Source organism: Macaca fascicularis, chromosome 6 (genome assembly GCF_037993035.2).
Source record: "Macaca fascicularis isolate 582-1 chromosome 6, T2T-MFA8v1.1".
NCBI lineage: Eukaryota > Metazoa > Chordata > Mammalia > Primates > Cercopithecidae > Macaca > Macaca fascicularis.
The window spans coordinates 102,974,953-102,998,080 of NC_088380.1; the positions used below are offsets into that span (position 1 = coordinate 102,974,953).

The 23,128-nt window shown below is 49.1% G+C and overlaps 1 protein-coding gene and 1 long non-coding RNA gene across 2 annotated transcripts in view; both read left to right on the forward strand.

Annotated features, from left to right (window-relative positions):
• Positions 1 to 4,370: 4,370 nt before the first annotated feature.
• The window catches only part of LOC135971522 (uncharacterized), a 106,316-nt gene continuing 87,558 nt past the window's right edge, over positions 4,371 to 23,128 (forward strand). Inside the window, exons 1-4 of the mRNA XM_073993197.1 lie at positions 4,371 to 4,581; positions 4,684 to 4,811; positions 5,013 to 5,207; positions 5,280 to 5,574. Coding sequence (XP_073849298.1) covers positions 4,371 to 4,581; positions 4,684 to 4,811; positions 5,013 to 5,207; positions 5,280 to 5,574 — 829 coding nt within the window. The remainder of the gene's footprint in view (positions 4,582 to 4,683; positions 4,812 to 5,012; positions 5,208 to 5,279; positions 5,575 to 23,128) is intronic.
• LOC135971375 (uncharacterized) lies at positions 5,940 to 22,409 on the forward strand. Its single transcript, XR_010587530.2, has 4 exons — positions 5,940 to 6,004; positions 19,798 to 19,984; positions 20,720 to 20,913; positions 21,327 to 22,409. It is a non-coding gene; the product is annotated as an uncharacterized lncRNA (long non-coding RNA).

Genomic DNA, 23,128 nt, shown 5'->3' on the forward strand with positions numbered 1-23,128 from the left:
TTTTTATCCAAATTTGATGCGTCCACATTTTGTAGACCTCTAAACAAAGTCACTCAGGGTAACCCAAGCAGGAAGGGGAGGATGATAGGAGAAGCTTCCCCACCTGATGATGCCCTTCTGGCTTTTATCCATTCCTGGGAATGACTCTTTCTCCAACTCGGGGGATGCCCCTATGGGATAATACAGTGGCGTGGACCAGCAGTGGAGAATTCCAAGTCAAAAAACGATTGGCGTTTTAAAGGAAAGTAAGAAATCATCCTGCATATGTGAAATATTGGAAAAAAAGGTTGTTACTAATAATTCTCAAGAGACCACTCTGGTGAGATTAGGTTTCTTTGGGGATGTGTCGAGCAGGGTATATGTACCGAGTGGGCACATCCCACCCTTCAGACTCCTCCCTCAGCTCCTGTCTACTGTAGCAGTCAGAGGGCAGCTCCGGTCCTCATCTCCTCTGAGAGACCCACTCAGTCATTCACTCACTCATTCACTCACTCGTTAACTCATTCACTCACTTACTCATTCACTCCGTCACTCGCTCACTCACTCATTCACTCAGTCGTTTACTCATTCACTCACCCTTTTACTCACTCACTCATTCATTTACTCATTCACTCACTCATTCACTAACACATTCACTCACTCACACACTCACTCATTCACTCACCCATTCACTCACTCACTCACTTACTCATTCACTCATTCACTAAGCCATTCACTCACTCATTCACTCACCCATTCACTCACTCATTCACTCCCTTATTCACTCACTCAGCCATTCACTCATTCACTCACTCATTCACTCACTCATTCACTCACTCATTCACTCACTCATTCACTCACCCATTCACTCACTCACTCATTCATTCATTCACTCATTCCCTCACTCAGCAATTCACTCACTCACTAACCTTCTCTCATTCATTCATTTACCCACTCACTAACTCATTTACTCCTTCACTTATCCACTCACTCATTCACTGACTCACTCACTCACCCATTCAGTCTATTACTCACTCATTTACTCCTTTACTCACTCACTCACTCCTTCATTCATTCATTCAGCAGCACCCATGACAGGTTCACTCTGTCCTGGGCTCTGCTGTTGCCCTGGGCCTGCAGCAGGGAATAGTCAAAGAGCTCTGAATCCACGGCATTCAGAGTTCAGCAGGGGGACCTGTCGAGAAGCTCAGCAGATAGGTGAAATGCCCCATGTGTGACACTGAGGAGGATGTTTTAAGAGAAGCAGGGAGGGAACAGGAGTGTGCATGGAGCCCAAAATTTCTGCGAGGGTGATCGGGGGAGGCCTCACCATGCAGGAGACCTTTCAGGACAGACCTGAGGAAGGTGGGCAGAATGGGTAGGGAGAGGAGGGCGTGGCCTCAAGAAAGAGCAGGCTGGGCCTGAGGTTGTTGGGTACCCGCATGGGCCTCTGGGCAGCACCAGGATCTGATGGAACCAAAGGACAGGCCAGTGGGCCATGTGTGGGGCCTGTGACTCCGAGTCAGCAGAGAATATGCCTGAATTACATCCTGATAGGTGCACCCTGACTTTGAAGCTGAGGACACCCGAGGCATGGAAGTGGGGTGGATGTGGGGGCAGAGCAGGGCATGGGGAGGGAGCCTGTGCCAGTCCAGGTCAGAGGTGGTGGCTTGGCCCCTGTGGCTCCAGATGCAATGAAGAGCCAAGAGGGACTTTCCTGAGGGACTTAGATGCCGGGGTGGAGGAGCACTGCAAGGTTTCAGCCTGAGTCCCTGGGAGGATGGAGTCACCAGGAGCTGAGGTGAGGAAGACTGAGTGGTGGGGGGTTGTGCGGCGGTGCAGAGGCCTGAGCTCAGTTCGGTCCCTGCAGATTTGAGACGCCCACTCCATGCACAGGCAGAGACGGCAGGGAAGGGGAAGAGGTTGCAGCTCAGGTAGCCCTGGAATGTGCAGCCCCACATGCTGGGGCACTGGGTCATGGCGCCCTCATGGCTGGGAGGATGCTTCCCTCCTGGGATGCCACAACTCCTTTAGGGCACATCGGCAGCTCCTGCGCTCACCACAGAGGGGAAGTGGGAAGGGCATCTGTCCCTATGCATGTTCTCTTTCACTTTGTCCTAGGCAGGTCCCAGGCAGCACCTCCCCTCCCAAGTGGCTCCCCTTGGCCCCTGCCCCTAGTGTTCACAGCCAGACCCTCGAAGAGGGCTGGACTCAGTGGCTCACTTCTAATGAATAGAACCAGGCAAAAGAGGTGGCGGTCTCTCCTGAGATTGGATTGGGAGGGGCTGCAGGTTCCGTCCACTGGAACTCTCCCTCTGGCTCTTGATAGGTGCTAGTTCTGGCAAAGCCAGTCACCCGCCCAGGGCAGAGGGCGGCCTGAAGCTGATGCCACGGAGAGACTGGGGCCTTCAGTCCAAGTTTGTAAGCAACAGAATCCTGCCAGCAACACAGAAGCGAGCATGGAAGCATCTCCTCCGCTGATGAGCCTGAGCCTTCAGAAGACACGGCAGCCCTGGGCAGACACCTGCTGCAGCCGCGGAGAGCCCCTGGGGCAGAGGGCCCAGTGAAGCCTGCACTCCTGGCCCAAGGAGTAATCATACCTGTGGTTTAACTGTGTGCTGGTGTGGGCCAGAGTTTAGACTAACCTGTTAAGGGACAATAAAGAACAAACACACACCTCAGGTCCTACTGGGTGGAAGCTGTACGGTCAGCACGGCATGTAATATCTTCCTCTTGAATTAGAAGATTCATTGCTAAGGCTAACGATTAAAAAAAAAATACCTCTAGTTGTAGCACCATTAAAATACATGACGTGCAAAAAAAAAAAAAAAAAAAAAAAAAAAAAAAAAAAAAGAGCTATAGCTATTCTCTTCCATCTTAGCTACAGGCATATATTAATATATGCTAATTCCTTGACTGACTGAGCAATGGGCCAAACTCATGAGAACAGATGTGTGAGGACTGTCAGTGACCACCCTGACCCCAGCCCTTACATACAGACAAACTTTTCAACATAATCCGTAACCTTGGGGGTGTTGACACTCTAAATTTTATTGTTTTTAATTAACTATTTCTTTTCCCTAAACAATACCTGTTCATTGGAGAGAAAAATAGCATTACCTGTACTAAGCAAAAGAAAGGAAATAAAATGCTCAGAAACATTTACATATGTATGCAGACTCACACACACACACACACACACACACACACGCACAGGCTCGCACTGTGTCTAGGACTGCCTTTTCACTTATTGGTATGTCCTGAACATATTTCCATGTCAGTAGACACTTATCCTCGTAGCGGTAACAGCAATTAAATATTATTGCAGCATCTATTTTTATCATCATTTATTTAACTCATCATGGTTGAACTGTTCGGTTGTATCTCTCGTTTTCTGTATTACAGGCAATTTGACGACAAATGACCCATCCCCTAATGTTCAATATACAAATATCTAGTGTATAAGGAGATAAGGGGTATTTGGCTAAAATACAATTCAGCGTGCCCCACCTTCTCCACATGTAATATGCTCTAAAAAGGCATGAATAATTAAATTAGCCCTTCTATTCTCCAGCACAGATCCTGAGCCCAGCGGTGGGTGCGGGTGCTTAGAGCCCCGGTCTGCTCTCCTACCCGCCAAAAGGCAAAGGCCACTCAACTGCCACCTTAAGACACCCAGGATTCTCCTCTTCTTTTTTATTAATAGAATAAAGCTCAGGCTCAGTGCATGAGAGCAGCGCTCTTCGACTTTGCATTCATCAGAGTAACCTAGATGGCTTGTTTAAAAATACACATTCCCTGGCTGCGCTCGAAGAAACTGGACTTCAGTGGTTTAGTGGGGGTGTGCATAGGCCAGGTGATTCTGAGGACCACGAGGGGTTAGGGACTGCCCCGTTAATTCCGGCCAATGGAGAGATCAGACCATCCAGCATTGTCTGCAGCATATTTCTTTTTCCTCTTTTGCAATGAATATTTGATGCTCAGCGGGATGAGCCCCAGGATGAGGCACACATGAAAGAAAAATCCATGCCTCTCCATCTTTTCCCCAGGATTGCCCTTTGGTGAGACTCTCTTTTGCGACTGCTTCACTTTCCCCGGTTCACAGAACAAACCTCTTCTTAGTCTCTTTAGTTGTCTCTTATCTGTTCAACAAACACCCACTGCGCAGGACCATCCTCCAGTAAGCCGTCCAGTGGGGCCGTTTGGGAGCCCTTCTTCGTGGGGTGAGCACTGAAGGAACCGGGGCCCCATAAGCCCGTGCTTTTGTCGGGGCTGCCCCCTCTCCCATCTCAGGGTACCTGGCACCAGGCTGTTAAGCTGTGGATAGGCAACCGCACATCCCATTGGGTGTGCGTATTTCAGCACGTGGAGTTGGCCAGTGAAGCCGGCCGATGTCGGCACAGCGTACAGCAGCGCGCCTGTCCGTGGGGAGGAAGGGTCGTCCCGCCTCCCATCCAGGCCAGTCCTGTTGCGCCTCCTCCTGCCCCACTCTGACTTTCGCGCGCCCAGGGGTCTCTGAGGGTCGCGCCCGATACCCTCCTCTACCCCAAGGCTTCTTCTCCCCAAGGGCCGGGCTGGGGGCCCAGGAGCGTCACAGCCTCCGTAGGCCCCGGAAATCGCAACTTGGTCAAAGCTAAGCCTGCCGCGATCAGCTTTTCTCACCACCTTGGGGATCCACTCTCCGTCCGTCCTTCCCGACCTCAGGCTGCAGAGAAAACTTGGGGGCGGCGGTCGAGGAAGCCGCGCCCCGAGGCTCCCAGCACAGCCCCAAGAGGAATCCTGCCGGCAACAAAAAGCTGTGCGCGCGGCCGGGCGCGAGCCTCCGCGTCCAGGTGGGGTCTCCGCGCCCCAATTCCACCCCGCCCCGCATCGGCGCTCCCCGCAAGTGAGGGGTTTCCACACGCCCCGGCGTTCCCGCACACTCAGGGTCTCCCTCGACCCCCCGGGAGATGCTCCCCGCTTTCTATCCCGCCCCGCTCTGGCGCGCCCGGTAAACGATGTGACCCCGCCCCGCTGCGGTCTCCCCTCCCCAGGACACTGCCCCCGTCCCCACTTGTGGTGCTCGGGGCATCTCTAAAGCCCCCAACCAGAGTCCTCCAACCCACCCGCGAGGCTCGCGCACCAGCAACGCGGCCCCGCCCGCAGGGACCCCGCCCACCTGTGGCTCTACCCCCGCCTCTGCGGCCTCCCCCACCGCTAGCGCGGCCCCCACCTGGGACGACCCCCGCGTAGGTCCTCCTGCCCACACCCGCCCCCTCGCCAGCCCCTGCCCCAGCCCCTAGCCGTGACCCCGCCCCTAGCCGCCCCCCCGCCCCCGCCCCGCAGCCCCTCCCGTGCGCTCGGGCCCATCCCGTCACCGCCCATTGGCCCTGGGTCCGCTCAGGGGCGCCGGCCTGGCGGCGGTTCCGAGTCGGGCGCGCGCCGGCAGGGTTCCCATTGCCAGCGGCGCAGCCAGACTAGGGGCTGCCCTCCGCCTTCTCGCCATGGACGCGGACGACTCCCGGGCCCCCAAGGGCTCCTTGCGGAAGTTCCTGGAGCACCTCTTCGGGGCCCGCAAGGCCATCGGCGTGCTGACCAGCGGCGGGGATGCTCAAGGTGCGCGCCCCCCTCCCGGCGGCGAGGGAGTGACGGACGGAGGAGGGAGAACAGGGCGAAGTGGATGGGGCGACGGGGCAGAAGAGGGGGAAGCGATGGGAGGACCCGGGGAAAGGTGGGGAAGCGATGGGAAGAACAGGGGAGACGAGCGGGGAAGCGATGGGGAGAACTGGAGAGAAGCCCGTGACCCGGAGCGGCAGGGGTACCTGCGGGGCGGCGTGAGCCGGCAAGGCAGCCCCGGGGTCCTTGCCGGGTGGGGCGGAGGAGGAAGGGACACGGCGGTAGGAACCTCCGTCCGGAAGAGAGTGAGGTTTCCACCCCCTCCGGTTTATGTTTTAAATTGAGCCTGGCAGAGGGGGTCGCCTGGAGCGCCCTTGGGGGACGTTCTCCCTCAGAGCTGTAGGACAGGGCCGGGCTTCCCCTCCGAAGCGTGAGTACAGCGCGATCACTTGCTAAGTGGCCCCCCGCCCCCTAACTCCGCCCCACGTCACCCCCCAGCATGTCGCTTTTCCGTTGGAAGAGTTTAAAAAAGGGTTTCCTAAAAGGATTTAAAAAAAAAAAAAAAAAAAAAAAAAAAGGGTTTCCTGCACTAGTTGCTTTTCGGCTAGTGACGATACCGAAAACTAAAATGGGTCCCAGGCCCTCCCCGCCAGCCTCTGCGGACGGGAAGGACCAGGAAGCGGGGACTCGGGGACGTCAGCGGAGCCGGGGCGCGGGCTCTGGGCTTCCCCTTCCCTGCAATGTAGAAGCGGCTCTCCAGGAGGGGCCCGAGTCTGGGCCCACGACGCGGGCGCGCCGGGAGGACATTTAACAATGACGAGCCGGAGGTGGTGGAGACTGTGCGCCTCAGGCCCCGGGTGCACGTGGGGGCGCCAGTGCCCCGACGGTGGAGCGCCCCGATCCTTGCAGCCGCTGGATGGTAGATCCGCGCTTCCCAGGCGAACGCTACCTGGGAGCCTTAGCGATCGCGCGGGCTGGAGACGCGACGCGCCCGGAGCTGGGTTTTGATTTTTATTTTCCCGGTTCCTCCTGCAGCAGATGCGTGGAAAGGCCCGGATGGCGGATTTCCTCCCGTTTCGGGACCGCGCACTGAACAAGGATGGAGCCGGGATGGGCCCCCAGCCCACGGCCCCGGTGACCTTCCCTTCGCCCTTGAGCGCGCGGGGCGGGCGCGGGTGCTGCAGGTTGGGGCGCTGTGGGCCCCGCCCGGCCCGCCGCGGGCGCCTACGTGATGCCGGGCCCGTAGTCTCCTTGCGCCCAGGCCGGGACATCCGTCTGCCACGCACTCCCCGAGCCCGCAGCGTAGCCTCCCCAGGCCCAGCACCCCCCGCGGGAGACCCCAGTGGCAGCGCCAGACTCAGCCCTGCAGCCCGACCCCCAGCGCCCCTGGGAAGTGCTCTGGCGTTAGCGTTCTAGTAAAAGGACCCCCCAGCCTCAGCATTCCTCCTGTAGGGTTGGATTCTCAGAGAAAGAAAAGGTGATGCAGCAGACGCTGGGATTGGAGAAATTACCAGAGTGAAGTGGAAATAGTCTGGCCAGCGTGACTTAAACCGGCCCGGAGATGTGCAAGTACCAGTGGAACCGCCTGGGGTCGGGATAGGACCCAGAGTGGCTTCTCAGTCAAAGGCCTTCAGAAGCAGAGGGAACATCTTGAGTGACTTTACCCGGGCCGCGAAAGACAAGAAACCTTTGGCACGGGAAGAGGAACCGATCTCTGGAAGTCACCAGGGCGGGTGGAAGGTCAGGGGTTCAAGGTTATTTTGGAATTTAGGTGCTGTGGTTCCTGCACGGTGGCTCATGCTTGTCATTCCAGTGCATTGGGAGGCCAAGGCAGGAGGATCGCTTGAGCCCAGGAGTTCCAGAGCAGCCTGGACAACATAGTGAGACTCTGTGTCTACAAAAAAAAAAAAAAAACACACGAAAGAAAAACACATTAAGATGCTGTATGTATTGGAAAATATTGATGGGTCATTCTTTTGAGCTTCATGTCCAAAAGCTTGCTAAAATGCTTGGGAGTTTGTGTACAGGCATGTGAGATTAGGATACATTGGCAGAATCGCGGTGTTCTCTGTCATCCTGGTTTTGCCACCCGGGAGGAGTTACACATATTGAAGGTTAGTAAGTCCACGCCTCTTCTCTTCTGGGGAAAAAGGTACTTTGGAAACCAATATTATGTGGGAACGTGGCTTGGTTGGTACAGCCTTGGCTTAATGGGAGACAGCTGCCCTCAGCTCTGCAGGTGGCATCAAATACGGTGGCCTCGAGCCCACATGGGTCACACCTGGGCTGTCCCTGGGGAAGCCCGCCACGGCGGGTCACCTGGGCATTCTTTCCCTGGCAGAGCCGAAGTCACAATTTTTTTGTAGACTCTAAAGAGCTTTACCCTTCCGAGATATGATCTTGAATCTTTTGGAGCATTTGGACGCATTTCTTTTAAGGAAGTTCACCTCCAGATGTGCTCAGACGGCCTGGTCTTAGCTGCCACAGATTTACAAATTCTTACAGTAAGTAGGTTATTCCTCGAGAATTTATCTGTTGTGCCCCCATTCTTTTTGCCATTTTATTCTGATTCTATATTAGTACTTGATTTTCCCTGACATAGAAGACTTGCCTGTAGCTAGAGATCAGAGAACATATTCACATTCAAGTATTAATTTCAGGGGAATTATCTGTCAGATGTGAAATTATGGTAAAATTCCATATATTAAAATGACCATAGCTACCATTTGTTGAAAATATTTTGTATACTAGGAGCTTTACAATTCTTATCTCCAAGCCTAGATACATGATCCCAAGAGAGGCATGCCCTCATTTTGGAAGTGGGGAGAAAGACTCACAAAGAAAAATAACTTAGGTAAGGGCATGAGGGGCATACGTGATTGTGGTAGGAGCAAAACAGATCCTAATTCCAAATATTGTAGTCTCCCTTAGACCATGAAGAGTGCTTATGTCTGGCTCTGTCACCCAGGCTGGAGTGTAGTGGTGCCATCATAGCTCACTGCAGCCTCAAACTCCTGGGCTCAAGTGATCCTCCTGCCTCAGCCTTCTGAGTAGCAAGGAAGACAGGAATGCACCATCATGACCAGCTAATTGTTATGATGATGATGATGATGATGATGATTTCTGTAGAGACAGGATCTCACTATGCTGCTGAGACTGGCCTTGAACTCCTGGCCTCCTCTAGTGAGCCTCCTGCCTTGGCCTCCCAAAGAGCTGGAATTACAGACATGAGCCATCATGTCAGGCCTCCACCATACTTTTCATGGGACTTTCTTGGCGAAGCTCCTTAATCTAGTTAATGCTCAAAAGTGAACAAAACCCAACTTGCTCAAAATTACACAGATATTCTTTGGGTGGTTTTGTGAGGGGAATGGAAAATAACTTTTTATAGCGATAGGAGTCAAGGTGGCAAAAAATCATATTAAGGCTTAATACCAACGCGATGGGCTGCTTTTCTTCCCCCAGTAGAGTTCATATTATTTAATTATAAGATAAAATTGAAAATCTCTTTCCTGTATTCCTGACTCCCCAGGCCTTGAATGAAGAAAGTATTTCTCAGGCTTGGTTTTTTTTTTTGTTGTTTTGTTTTGTTTTGTTTTTCCTACTTCTTTGGGTATCTTCTGTCTCAGGCTGTGGGATTTTTTGTTTTTTGTTTCCCCCTGCTTCTTTGGGTATCTTCTGTTGTCCCAAGACATGTCTGGAAACTTAAATTGATTTTCACTCAATCTAAAATAAGCTCCCCAGCTCTTGATCACGGACTGATCATGACTAAGTGCCCACGGCCACGTCACGCTGTGCCACACACCAAGAGTGACTCATTGTCTTAGTCACAGGTTGTGGCTTCTGCAGGGCCTGATGCCTGGTGGAGCTGAGTGTACTGGGAAGTCCAGGTGCATCCTTAGGGTGGGCTGGATGCGAAAGCAGCGTCCTTTTTGCCTGTGGTGACAGGAACATCAATACAGTATTTATAGAAAGTTCATATAAATTGAGTATCAACCTTTCCAATCCTAGTGAGAATAGCTAGCGTTTAGTGACTCTCTGTTATGTGGCAGGCCCTCAGTGATGCTGGGCACTGACTTATCCCCACTTTACACATGAGCAAGGGATGCCCGAGGTGTTCCAGCTTCCCTGAGTTCACAGAGCTCCGTGGTGTGGCCAGGCCCTGTGGCTGCAGCAGGGATGTTCAGTGCTGCGTGTAGCTGTGTCTTCGCTGTGACTTTCCCGTGCCCAGCACCACGCCTGGCGCTTGACAGGAACACAAATGTTTGCTGCCTGCCTCCCGCCTGGAATCTCCAGTGAGGAGCAGGAAACCAGGGCTTCTAGCTGTCTTCTTCATTCATGAAGTCCTTTAGAGGAATTCAACCCTCTCTAATCAAAAGTACCCAACATCCTCAGGTCAATATGTATACACTGTTAAGACTTCAAGATTAGTACCTTAAAACCGAAGTCAGAAGTGTGAGGTTTCAATTGACTGGACATGCATTAGGTCAATGACATACATATTTATTGGACACCAGGCTTGATCCCCACATGGGCACCTTTGGTGTCTGAAGCAATATTCCTTGGGTGGTTTTGTGAGGGCAACGGAAAATGACTTTTTATAGCGATAGGAGTCAAGATGGCAAAAATGATATCAAGGCTTAGTACCAATGTGATGGGCTGCTTTTCTTCCCCCAGTAGAGTTCATATTATTTAATTATAAGATAAAATGGAAATCTCTGAAGCAACGCTTCGGAGCGCAGTCGGATGGAAGGGGAAACTGAGAACAGTGCCGTTTCGCCTCACACAGCTCCGGCGCCCCTCACCATCCTGTACACACACATTCTTTGATGGGATCTTTTCAGTGTAAAGTGCAGTAATTGATTTTGCAGAAATTACTGGGTCTGGGAGGCAGACGATGAGTGATGGTGTCACCCCGTGGCACAGTGGAAGATTTATGTGATGGCATCATTTTCTATGAATGCAGACCGCTTTGTGTGCCATACTCGGAGGACCCTTCGAAGCTAGACATTTTGTCATCTTTCAAAAGAAGCATGTTTTCCTTCTTGGTTACAGAAAACTAAAAGCTTTTGATACAGGACTCCAACCTTTTATCAGGGAGAATCAGGGCTCTTTAAATAAGCTCTACCAATCGGATGGGCCATCAGAAACAATTAAAATTAGAAAGATGAAGATACGGTAACAACGTGGTCAGGGCAAACGTCACGATACCAGATTGCACGTTCACAGTTGCCTTTCTGCTAAGAACGTGCGGGTGAATAAGGAACAGAGGGCCATGTGTCAGTAGTTGGGTTGCGTTTTGTGTTTCTTTTCTACAAGCCCTTTCTGGTGTGTTTGTGTATATTACAGAGTAGCTGCCCAGAGGTTGCCATTTCCCTCCCCACTCCTCGGTTCTCTCCATCTTCACCCCCAATTCCCAGTCCTTTGTTTGGAATTACAGTCATTGTGCTTGTCAGGATGGAAGAGGGAGCCAGACACATGGCAGACCAGAGCACTGAGAGGCAGAGACTTACTTATAAGTCCCGCCCTGGCCCTGCAGTCTGGAGTGCTGAGATAGGGTCTCGGTGTTTTCCTCTCCATTCTGCAGTGCAGTGGCCTGATCTGGGCTCACTGCAACCTCTACCTCCCGGGTTCAAGCGATTTTCCTGTCCCAGCCTCCCAAGTAGTTGGGATTACAGACTTGCGCCGCCATGCCCACCTGGGTTTTTTCTTTGTGTGTGTGTGTGTGTGTGTGTGTGTGTGTGTATCTTCAGTAGAGATGGGGTTTCACCGTATTGGTCAGGCTGGTCTCGAACTCCTGACCTCAAGTGATCCACCCGCCTTGGCCTCCCAAAATGCTGGGATTACAGGCTTGAGGCGCCACACCTAACCTTATTTCTGTGTTTCTGTAATCATTTCGCACATTAACCGACCGACTTCGGTGAGTCAGGGCAGGCTTTAGGCAAAAGAACCAAGTCCTTTATGCCCCTGGAGCTCTCACTCCTGCGGTGAGGCGTGGGTACAATGTGCCTGTAGCTGGACCTGAGAAGAAAAGCTCCAGTCTTATGAAAGGGCCCAGGGGAGCCTCTGGTTGGGGCCCTTTGACCTGACCCTACGGTGAGGGAGGAGTCGGTAGAGGAGGGTGGCCCAGAGGAGGACTTTGGATTTGTCTTAGGGGAACTGGGAAGCAGGTGGAGGGAAGCCGACTGACTGGGAAGCAGACTGACTGTCTCCAATTAAAGGTGGCTCTGTGGAGAGGAGAGGACAGGAGGAGAAGTAGTGAGTTTAGGGTCGCACAAGAAGTGGCCATAGATGGAAGCTTATGGGGTGGGGCATGTGGCAGGGCAGCCCTGTGCCCACAGACACACCCTGCCGAGGAGACCCAGGGACTTGAGTGTGTCAGGGCATGGGGTAAATGGCCACTCAGCTATTACAGCCGAAAGGCAGAGCGTGTGAGCTGCGGCAGACACAGGCTGGTGGGGTAAAAGGAGAGTCTTCATAGCAGTGCTTAGAATAATAGAAAGTGGGAAAACCAGCAAAAAACTATCAACAGGAGATTAATGAATCCATTATGGCACCTGGAATGGAAGGAATTATTGTCAGCGTTTAATAAGGAGCTTTGTGCTGGTCGAAAGTCAAGAGGTGCACAGTACACTCAAGGGCAGTATTGAAGAGCCGAATCCAGAGCAGCTCTGCACAGTAGATCCCCCTGGGGCCAGAGGGGCCATTTGCAAATCCAAGCAGATCCCCTTCTTGGAGGTTTCTCCAACGGGAGCATCTCCCAGGATTGGGGCCTGCGTGGGTGGCTTGTGTTATATATGCAATTTTAAATGAACTAGTTGCCACATTAAAGAAAGGCGGGCCGGGACGGGGGGACACTGGGTGCCATGACTCACGCCTGTAATCCCAGCACTTCGGGAGCCCAAGGCAAGTGGATCACTTGAGCCCAGGAGTTTGAGGCCAGCCTGGGGAACATGGAGAGATCCAGTCTCTACAAAAAATACAAAACAATTAGTCAGATATGGCGTTGCACACCTACAGTCCCAGCCCCATGGGAGATTGAGGTGGGAGGATTGCCTGAGCCCAGGAGTTGGAGGCTGCAGTGAGCTGTGACTGCACAGGTTCACTCCAGCCTGGGCAATAGAGTGAAACCCTATCTAAAAAAAAAAAAAAGTAAAACAAAAAGAAAAACTTTTATATTCAGCCCATTATTTGATAACAATCAATTATTATGTTGATTATTAATATTTTACACTGTTTTCCATACTAAGTCTTTGAAATCCATTGTGTAAAGAATCTTAAAGTACATCTCCATGTGGACGGGATGCACGTGGCCAGCGGCTCCTCTGAGGGACAGTGTGGTCACGGCGATGGGTGGCGTGTCCTGCCTGTATGTAGAAGGTCCCCGTGTGGGTGTTTCTGCGAAGGCCCTGAGGGATGTGCAGGGGAGGGCCGACACCGTCCCAGCCACGCAGAGGACCCTGGAATGCAGCACGCTGCCACCGCGCCCACGCCCCAGACCCTCTGCTGCCTGAGCTCTTTCCCAGATGTCCATTTAGCTAACCTCCCTCCCCTTCTTCCCTTTCCTTCTTTCCCCAAACGTCACTCTCAGGCAAGTCTGCAGGCTCTCCGCTTGTCAATGGCAGCCCTTCCCCTCCCCACCCTCTTAACACCCCCACCCCACTTGTTATTTTTCTCCTTAGTGCTCATGGCCATCCACCCCTGGGCATCATGCTTTTGTTCACTGTGTTTCTTGCTTTCGGGTCTCTCCTGATCAGAACAAGCTCTGCCCAGACCAGAGACTTTCCATTTTGTCACCGACGCATCCACATAGCGCCCGGCAGCGATGGCGCTTGGAGCACCTGAGGTCGACAGTGGGCCGGTGGTTGAGTGAAGAGCCCTACAGATTTATCTCAAGCCCTCCCCTGACCCTACCAGAAGACACGGTGGTCTGCACAGTCCCGATAGTCAGATAGGCCCCCGGCTCGGTGACTTTGAACTGGTGGGGCTGGGGAGGGGGCAACAGCACGTTGACAGAATCCCCCCTTGGTATCCCACCTCCCCATGCCTACATAATCCCTATATTGTCAAAGGAGAGACCCCTAGAAGGAGCTTTGGCAGCAGGAGTGAGATCAGCGCAGTATAAGCTCATTTTCTGACAAACCAGTGGCAGCAGTCGGCAAACTGACTTTATTTCTCAAAAAGAATGTATGCATCGAAATTAACAAGTGAGTGATCAGCAGTGTGGGAAAATTCAGGAAAAGCAGTTCAGTGCTGTGAGAGAGGGCGAGGCAGGGAGCTTTATTACTCCAGACAACGGAGGAGGTAAAAGGATAGAACTGGATTATTTCATTAGATTTCATCTATTCGAACTTTTTTTTTTTTTTTTTTTTTTTTTTTTTTTTTTTTTTTTGAGACGGAATCTCGCTGTTACCCAGGCTGGAGTGCAGTGGTGGAATCTCGGCTCACTGTAACCTCCGCCTCCTGGGTTCAAGAGATTCTCTTGCCTAAGCCTCCCAAGTAGCTGGGACTACAGGTGCATGCCACCACGCCCGGCTCAATTTTCTTTGTATTTTTAGTAGAGATGAGTTTCACCCTGTTATCCAGGATGGTCTCAATCTCCTGACCTCGTGATCTGCCTGCCTTGGTCTCCCAAAGCCCTGGGATTACAGGCATGAGCCATCACGGCCAGCCTATTCCTTCCTTTTTTTTTTTTTTTTTTAAATACAGTTTAGATTTTATCAGAGCAGAATCCCAGGAAACTGAAATTTGTAAACTGGGATATCCAGCTTCTCCAAGTAGCCGGGAAATAAGGGTGACCTCAGTCATTCTTGCTAGACCCTGGTGTGGGCCGTGAATGACTCTGACTCAAGGAAGAAGCGGTCTTGTGACTCTCTTACCTGCACTGTGGTTTAGTAAGAAGCTGTTAAAAAGTGTGTCATATGAAGAAAGTGATTTAATAATTGGTCAGAGTAATGACCACTTATTTCCTATGTAACCACTCCCTCGTTATCTCCAACTTTATCTTTGGTTCTTATGACAAGATTATCACTTCCCTGAAAACTGGGGTTTTTGCAAATGACGAAGAGATGTTTTTCCAAATGGTAAGGTTCTTCTTTGGTGGGAAGATGTTTTCTCCTGGAAATCCTTAGGAAATTTTTTGGTTCTTGGGTTGGTCTCCCAAAACCAAAATGAAAGGAGATGGATTATCCCCAGGATACCTGAGCTATAAGGACAATCTGTAGCTTGAGTGTGGAGTGAAAGACACTGAAACTGCCCTTTGTCCCAAATAGCTGTGTGCTGGGGCCCTAGGACAGCCCTAAGAAGATGGTGAAACAGGTGACGTTTACCTGTGAGGGTGAAAGCCCTCATTGCCAGGCTGTGAAAGCCCGCACTGCAGGTGTGCATGTCTTCCTCCCTGTCCTGCGGGTGACAGAGCCTGCCAGTAAATGCTGGTGCATTTCCTTCTTATTTTTCATCCAACCATGTTCTCCTCCCTCCTAACCCCTTACTGAATGTTCCTGGGGCTTCCTCAGGTTTCGCCCTGCAGGGCCCAGCAGGAGGCAGCTGATATGCACTCCTCACCATTCAGAAGTTCAGAGGGAGGGCTTAGAACCACACAGGCTCCACCCCCAGGCAATTAAGTGAGCATCTGGCCTCAGCAGGCATTATTTTCCTTCAAGTTCCCATTGGTGACTCTAAGGCACAGGCATTGTAATAGAGGAAATCAGGAAGTCTTGAAAGTTAAAATGAAATAAGACTAGGGTTTACACTGCAGCTTCACCACTTCACTAATGTCGTTACCTTCCAGTAATCAGTTTATCCCCCTCAGAGCCTCAGCTTTCTCATCCCTTCAGGGAGGTGTCAGGAGCTCTGCGGGCTTCCTGTGAGAATCATCCCCGTGAGGGCTCTGGCTGTGGGTGTGCAGTCAGCAAGGGATGCCCTACTAGGTCCCACCAAGTGCTGCCAGCCCCTGAGCTCAAGGATGACACGTGAAGAAAAGCCCTTCGCAATGTAGGGCTCCATCCCAACAATGTGCAAGTGAATAGAAGTCCTTTCAGGACCTAGTGTTGTGTATTTTTAAGTGTGGTGCCCTGTCACCTGGAAATTGTTAGAAATGCACGTTCCCAGGCTCCCTCTCCACCTGTGAAACCCTGGGGGTGGCCCAGCTACCCGGGGTGCGGCGGCCGCCGCTGGTGATCTCCTGCTGTGGGGTGATGTCACTGTTCTTTCTGGGCGGGTGCAGGTGGACACAGGGTTGGGTGGTGGGGAGAATGCTGCAGGGACTTCAGGGACTAGTTTAGTGCTGGGATTCATTTTTACTCTGCACAGGAGTCTCCTGGGGTCACCTTGTGTATCATGTCCAGCTTTTTTTTTTTTTTTTTTTGAGACAGTGTCTCGCTCTGTCACCCAGGCTGGAGTGCAGGTGGCGCAATCTCCGCTCACTGCAAGCTCCTCCTCCCGGGTTCACGCCATTCTCCTGCCTCAGCCTCCTGAGTAGCTGGGACTGCAGGTGCCTGCCACCATGCCCAGCTAATTTTGTATTTTTAGTAGAGATAGAGTTTCACCATGTTGATTAGGCTGGTCTTGAACTCCTGACCTCAGGTGATCTCCCCGCCTCAGCCTCCCAAAGTGCTGGAATTACAGGCATGAGCTACCACACCCACTGGGCTAATTTTTAAGTTTTAGAGATGGATTCTCACTGTTACCCATGCTGGTCTCAAACTCCTGGCCTCAAGCAATCCTCCCATCTTGGCCTCCCAAAGTACTTGGATTTGCAGGCATGTGCCACCACACCTAGCCAAACATTGATCTTTCATTTTAAACTTCATCTAGAGATGTGGCAAAAACCAAAAGAGGTATTTGTTAAAATACTTTATAACCCTAGTACAGTAATAGAGTAATCCAACTGACAATTTCACAAAACTCAATTTTTGGCAACAAGTTCAAGGTTATACATATTAATACAGATAACACATTTATTCAACCAGAGGAAAAAGGTCACAATGACAGAATTTATCTTTTTCTTTATTATGTTGCCTGAGCTATGGTTAAGATTTGGGGAACTAGTACCTTAAAGAACCTTCAGAAATGTCTTATTCTAGAATTTAGAAACAAAATTTATACTCTCAGGGTTGAGAGAATCCAGGAGCAATCACCACCCCTAGTGTCCACATGCTACTCTCCAAAGGCCCTTCCCCACTAGCCACAGAAATCAGAGCTCCCTGGGAAACAGACAGTTGAATCTCTGGAGCAGGGAGGGCCTGGCTGTGCATGCTTTAGGGAGGTGGGAGTAGGGGTGTAGAAACCAAAGAAGTGAGACCAAAATGGGCCAACAGCTGGAGAAAATGTGGGCATAAAAATAAATTCTACCTGATCACATAGTCTCAAATATGTACATATACAGAAATATTTCTGTGAGGTCACAGGGGTGCTAAAAAACAAAACAAATAAGACTGGGGGGAAAAAAGAAGAAAAGAAAGAACTCTCTTCTCCATGTTGGGCGCAATGACTCACGCCTGTAATCTCAGCACTTTGGGAGGTCAAGGTGGGCAGATTGTTTGAACTCAGAAGATCGACACCAGCCTGGGCACCACGGCAAGACTCTGTCTCTACAAAAAAAATATAAGCACTAGCTGGGCATGGTGGTGCACACCTGTAGTCCCAGCTACTCAGGAGGCTGAGGTGGCCCAGGAGGCTGAGGCTGCAGTAAGCTAAGACCATGCCACTGTACTCCAGCCTGGGGGACAGAACCAGACCCTGTCTTAAAAAAAAAAAAAAAAAAAAAAAAAAAAGACAGCCTCTTCTGTCATCATTAGAGGTAGTTCCTGCACCGCCCCTCCTCTTCAAACTGGAATTCCCAGGGAGAGCAGCCGCCCCTGCCTTTTCCACTGAACCATATTTCAAGATAACCCGAGAGCCCCAGCTGATGTGGAGCTCTTCTTTGAAGAAGTCCAGCAAACGAATGAAGAATTACAGAATTTGAAAACTTCACAAACTCTAATAAATGATTCAGACAATAATCCTCAATGAATATGAAAACCATTAATAGGTTGATGAGAAACTCATTATCACAGGACACCAGAAACTCAAGTGCACCAGCTGCTCCGTGGCTGAAGGGAGAAAGCAGATCTTCACAAGACAGTGGCCGACTCTCAGCATGCACCCCGCTAGCGTGAGACCCCCCAGTGGAGGCAAGCAGGCCTCACAGGATGGTAGAATGTGGCCATCTATGCAGAACTCCCCACGAGGGACTCTGCTTCAAAAGGCACAGCCTGACTCAAACTAAGTCTTCGGATCTAAGTTCCAGTTCTCAGGAAACACAGGAACATGGCACCCAACACCACACAGAAGCAGCCAGGTCACCTGGAAAGTGAGAGCGCCCGGAGGAAACCCGGCCTGCACACTCCGCTGCCGTCCGAGAGGGTGCCCAGGAGAGACCCGGGCTGACCAGCTGCGATCTGTGGGACCCTGTGCCACAAACACTTTGAGGCCAACTAGAAAATTTGAATATGGAATAAGAAATAGGCAGTTTTAAGAAAGTATGTTTTATTCTATCAAAACTGAAAATTGCATTAGCTCATGTAAGAAATAACCCTCATGTTTTAGAGTCATAAATTCAAATATTTAGGGGTAAATGATAACATTTATAATTTACTTCCGAAAACTTCACAAGGAAAAGGATATCTATTATGTGATAAGTGTTTAGGGGCTCATTATCCTAGTCTACTTTTCTGTATGCTTGAAAGTTTTCATAATTCTTTTTATGTAAAATAATCTTTCAAATATGTTTTTACGTTAGCATTTCTATGTAAATTATTAGTGTTTTATATAATATATAAAACTATATTATTATGATAATAACCTTATATTAGTGACATAAGAAACAAGCGATGTATTATAAATTATGCTGCTATAAAGACACATGCACACGTATGTTTATTGCAGCACTATTCACAATAGCAAAGACTTGGAATCAACCCAAATGTCCATCAGTGACAGACTGGATTAAGAAAATGTGGCACATATACACTATGGAATACTATGCAGCCATCAAAAAGGATGAGTTTGTGTCCTTTGTAGGGACATGGACGCAGCTGGAAACCATCATTCTTAGCAAACTATCACAAGAACAGAAAACCAAACACCGCATGTTCTCACTCATAGGTGGGAACTGAACAATGAGATCACTTGGACTCAGGAAGGGGAACATCACACACAGGGACCTATCATGGGGAGGGGGGAGGGGGGAGGGATTGCATTGGGAGTTATACCTGATGTAAATGAGGAGTTGATGGGTGCAGCACACCAACATGGCACAAGTATACATATGTAACAAACCTGCACGTTATGCACATGTACCCTACAACTTAAAGTATAATAATAATAAATAAATAAATAAATAAAAAAAAGAAACAAGCGATGTGTCAGAACGTGAGGATGTAATTAAGGTTCTGTGACTGCATCCACTGTCGGAAGAGCACTTCTCCGTGCCAAGGACAGACTCGAAGCTTCACACACCCTGGGTCGGGGTGGGCACCATCCATGCACCCCCACTCTCCATGCAACAAAGCTGGAAGTGATGCAAGAAGCTGGGGGCCAGGACCCTCCTCTGGGGGTCTCTAAACACCGTGTTTGTAACCACCATTCTGAGCCCACCGAAGGCTATCGTTGTAAATGTCCAAAATCAATGTCCAAGTAAGATAGGCAAACTTAGGCCAAGAATCTTACCTACACTTAGACATTTCTTAAGCATCGCTAAATGTGAGAGAAGCCATGTCATGAAAATGTAAGAACACAAACAAGTCAACTTTTCACAATCCACCATCAAACTTTTCCAACAAAATATTACCTAGCATTGCTTGGGTGATAGTGAGTGGCATGAAATTGCTTAAGCTGCTCCCACGTAAGCTCCGGGATGCAGAGTGGGTCACCCCCAGAGACCACTGAGTACGTGTGGTGGGGAAGAAGTCTGTTTTGAAGGTGCTGGGAGAATATCCTCTCATTGTCTGTCTTGAAATGTGAAGTAAATAAATAAGAATATATATATATAAAATAATACACACACACTACATTCCTTTCAATATAGCCAATCGATCACATTCTGGTGCATATGCCTGTAATACTTTGCAAATAAAACTCTTCTAATGGTAAAAAAAAAAAAAAAAAAAAAAAAAAAAAAAAAAAGACACCCCTGCAGGCATTGTTTAACACTGTATTCAATCACTCATCACCCATGCACAGAACCCAAGGATTGAGAACAATGGACTTTTGATGTGTGTTGCAACAAACTCATAGCCGAGGGCTGTAAATCAGAGGGATCACCAGGTCTGCCTACCAGCCACCAGGCAAGTGGGGAGAAGCTGTCACCCCAACTTGAGTTTCAAGAAGACTCCTTGGAAGAAAAGACCACCAAATTGAGAATGAAAAGGTAAGAAATGGTTCACCAGCTGAGGGAGGCTATGGAAATCAGAGAGCAGGCCACCTATGAGCCTTAGGGACACCAGCACAGGCAGGTTGTCAAAGTCACAAGGGGACATGAAGACACAGACCCAGGACAGCAGCTCTTAATCCAAAATGGTCTCAAGACTCCTTTACACCCTGAAAAATTAACCCATTTATGCCTGAGGTGGCAATTTTTTTTTGTAAAAATCAGACCTTGGCAATGACCTTGAGCTGTAGGATATAAATAACTCCCACAAGCTTAGGATTCCAATAATGGAACACTAGGCACAAATGGGTTTTAATGAGGACCCAAACAGCTTTTGATTATGTAGGCTTTTTTTGCCTGTGTAGGTACCTGTGTGTGTTTATATAATTTTTCTATATTCTAAATTAAAGTTGATTAAAAAATTAAAGTATTAAAAAATAATTATACATTAAGGTAAGCCATCATTACATGTTAATATAAATATGTTTGAAAAATACTTCTCATAACAAAGTAAAACACTACTTAGAGTGATGCTGTGTTGCCTTTTTTGCAAATCTCTGTAGTGTCTGGCTCAGAGGTGAAGCTGGACTCCCTCATCTGCTCTGTATCCAGCTTGCTGTGTGTCACACACCTCGCCACGCAACCTCTAGAAAGTACACCATGTGCTTGGGCAAGAATGAGTGTAAAAGACAATGTGTTGATAGTGGTATGAAAACAGCTTTTCTCTCCCTGCAGATCATACACGGGGGTCGTCAGACATGGTCTGAGACCTGCTGGGAAGAACAGCAGCCTGGCGCTGCTACCCTCTGGCTTCTGTTCACAGCACTGACCCCAGCTAATCCAAGAACATGTCACCTATAATGCGAATATTGAAGAAAAATCAACCATCTTCCAGATGTGTCTATATCATGATACGGTACATGGGTAAGGTAAGCTGAACACAACATAAAAAAGAAAACTTACAAACGCTCCCTTCGTCTCATTAAAGATGACTCCTTTAAAGATGAAGGGCATCTGGGGGTCGCTGGGGTTCTCATATTCCAGCCGCCATCTTTCCTGCCTGAGGACAAATAATTATAAGCTGACAGTGACTCAAATACTAAAGTCTGTATCAACTAGTTAATCACTCATGACATACCAGAAATCCAGCTCACGTAAACCTGGGGAAAAGGTCTCATCCAAATACACTGAGAGGAGATTCTGAAAGTCCTTGGGATTTTGTGTGGAAAATGGATACAGAGTATAATCACTAGCTGGGTACAAATGAAAAGTGAAATTGTAAAATTAAACAGATTTCTACTAAAATTATTGAATCTCAAGCCTCATTTCCCCTTTGTCCTAGGATAGTAAGTTGTAGCTATTCTTGAGATCGGGCAGTGGCTCCATGCTCTGGCCCCCGACCTCAGCAGCCGTCCCAGCTCATCACCCTGAGTGCCAGCTTTCCCATCTCATCTCAGGATCTGCACTGGACGGGCACCAGGTCTTTCTTCAGCGAACATCTAAACTCTCTCAAGTGTCTCCAGAGACTTTCACACGTCTACAAAGATGACCTCATTCTGTAGCAGCATGGATTTAACTTGCTCTTCGATGTCACTCCTTCACAGAGTGCACTGTTCATTGTCACCCTATCCACTAGTGTCAGTCTTACTAAAAGTCAAACATCAACGTTAGTGGTAACTCTGGAGGCCTGGCATTGTAGCGATATCCCAAGAGAAAATTGTTTTGAACCTTTCTGGGAAAAGTTCACGTACGTTTTATTCAAACACTAGTTTTTATAACCTCGCTACCATGTGGCTTTCCTGAAGGATGAAATTTCTGACGTCCTTCAAGTAGAGAGAGATAAAAATTTTTCTAGAACATTAATTGCCCACTCCTCTCATCCCTTCTCAGAAACTAACTGAATTCCAGTGGGTGTGCCTGGCAAACCCAAACACGGTTTTCCGTTCAGGATGCTGGTCTTACCTGTGAAGGCGTTCATAAAGGTGGAGAGGGACTGGTTCAACATTTTGAAGAAAGGGTCTCTGCACGGATACTTCCGAGACCCACAAAGGATGGTATGCTCAAGAATGTGAGGAACACCGGTACTGTCCATGGGAGTGGTCCGGAACTGCACGCTAGGGAAGAAGGAACGGCACGCCAGGGAAGGGAGAGGAACAGAACGCTAGGGAAGGAGAATGGCTAGAATACAAAATGTTCATCTTAGTGCTGCGGACACAGTTCCCAGATGCATCATCACCTCAGGCTACTAGAAATCATCATTCTGACACCATAATCCTCCAACACGGGGTTTCCCAACTCTAATGTAAATCATTAATTCAGACTATAAAATTGTATTTTGATGAGATTGTAAGTCCGTGTAAGCTTTTCCTTATTTTTCAAGATGCTCTGTCAATAAAAATACTAGTGAGATGATATTTAAACCACATAACATACAGTCAGTGCTTTAAACCAAGCTTGTCTAACCCACAGCCTGCAGTCCGCATGCTCAGGATGGCTTGGAATGCATCCCAACACAATCCCTACACTTTCTTAAAATATTGAGGTCCTCTATTTTTTTTTAAGCTCATCAACTGTCCTTAGTGTTAGTGTATTTTGTGTGTGGCCTGAGACAGTTGTTCTTCTAATGTGGCACAGGGAAGCCAAAAGATTGGACATCCCCGATTTAAATAAAACGTTCAAGACCATGTTCTTACAATGCACCACGTACCTGAACAGATTATTCGTGTCTTCTCTGGCCAGGTGTAAATACCTGGCTCCTCTGTCATCGTGGCTGAGCTTCATGACCGTCAGGAACAGCTCGGGAACAGATGTCACTTGAGTTAACCAGAAAAACACGAGTAGTTAAACGTAGACAAAATAGCCTGTGAAATGGTGATCTTCGACACACTGAGAAAACTGGCTTTTCTGCCTGAAATTAGGTGATACCGGGAAGCCAGTATTTCAGAGCTGGAGAGAACAGAACTGTCCTGTCCAAGTCCCTTATCCTACAAACAAGGAAAGTAAGACCTAAAGAAGGCAAATGCGAATGTGTGCGTATTTATGTATATTTTTGAGTGCTTATTACTGGCTAGGTATTTTTCATTTTTTTATTTTTAAATTTTTTATTCTGTTTTGGCTAGGCATTTTCTAATCATGTCACATAGA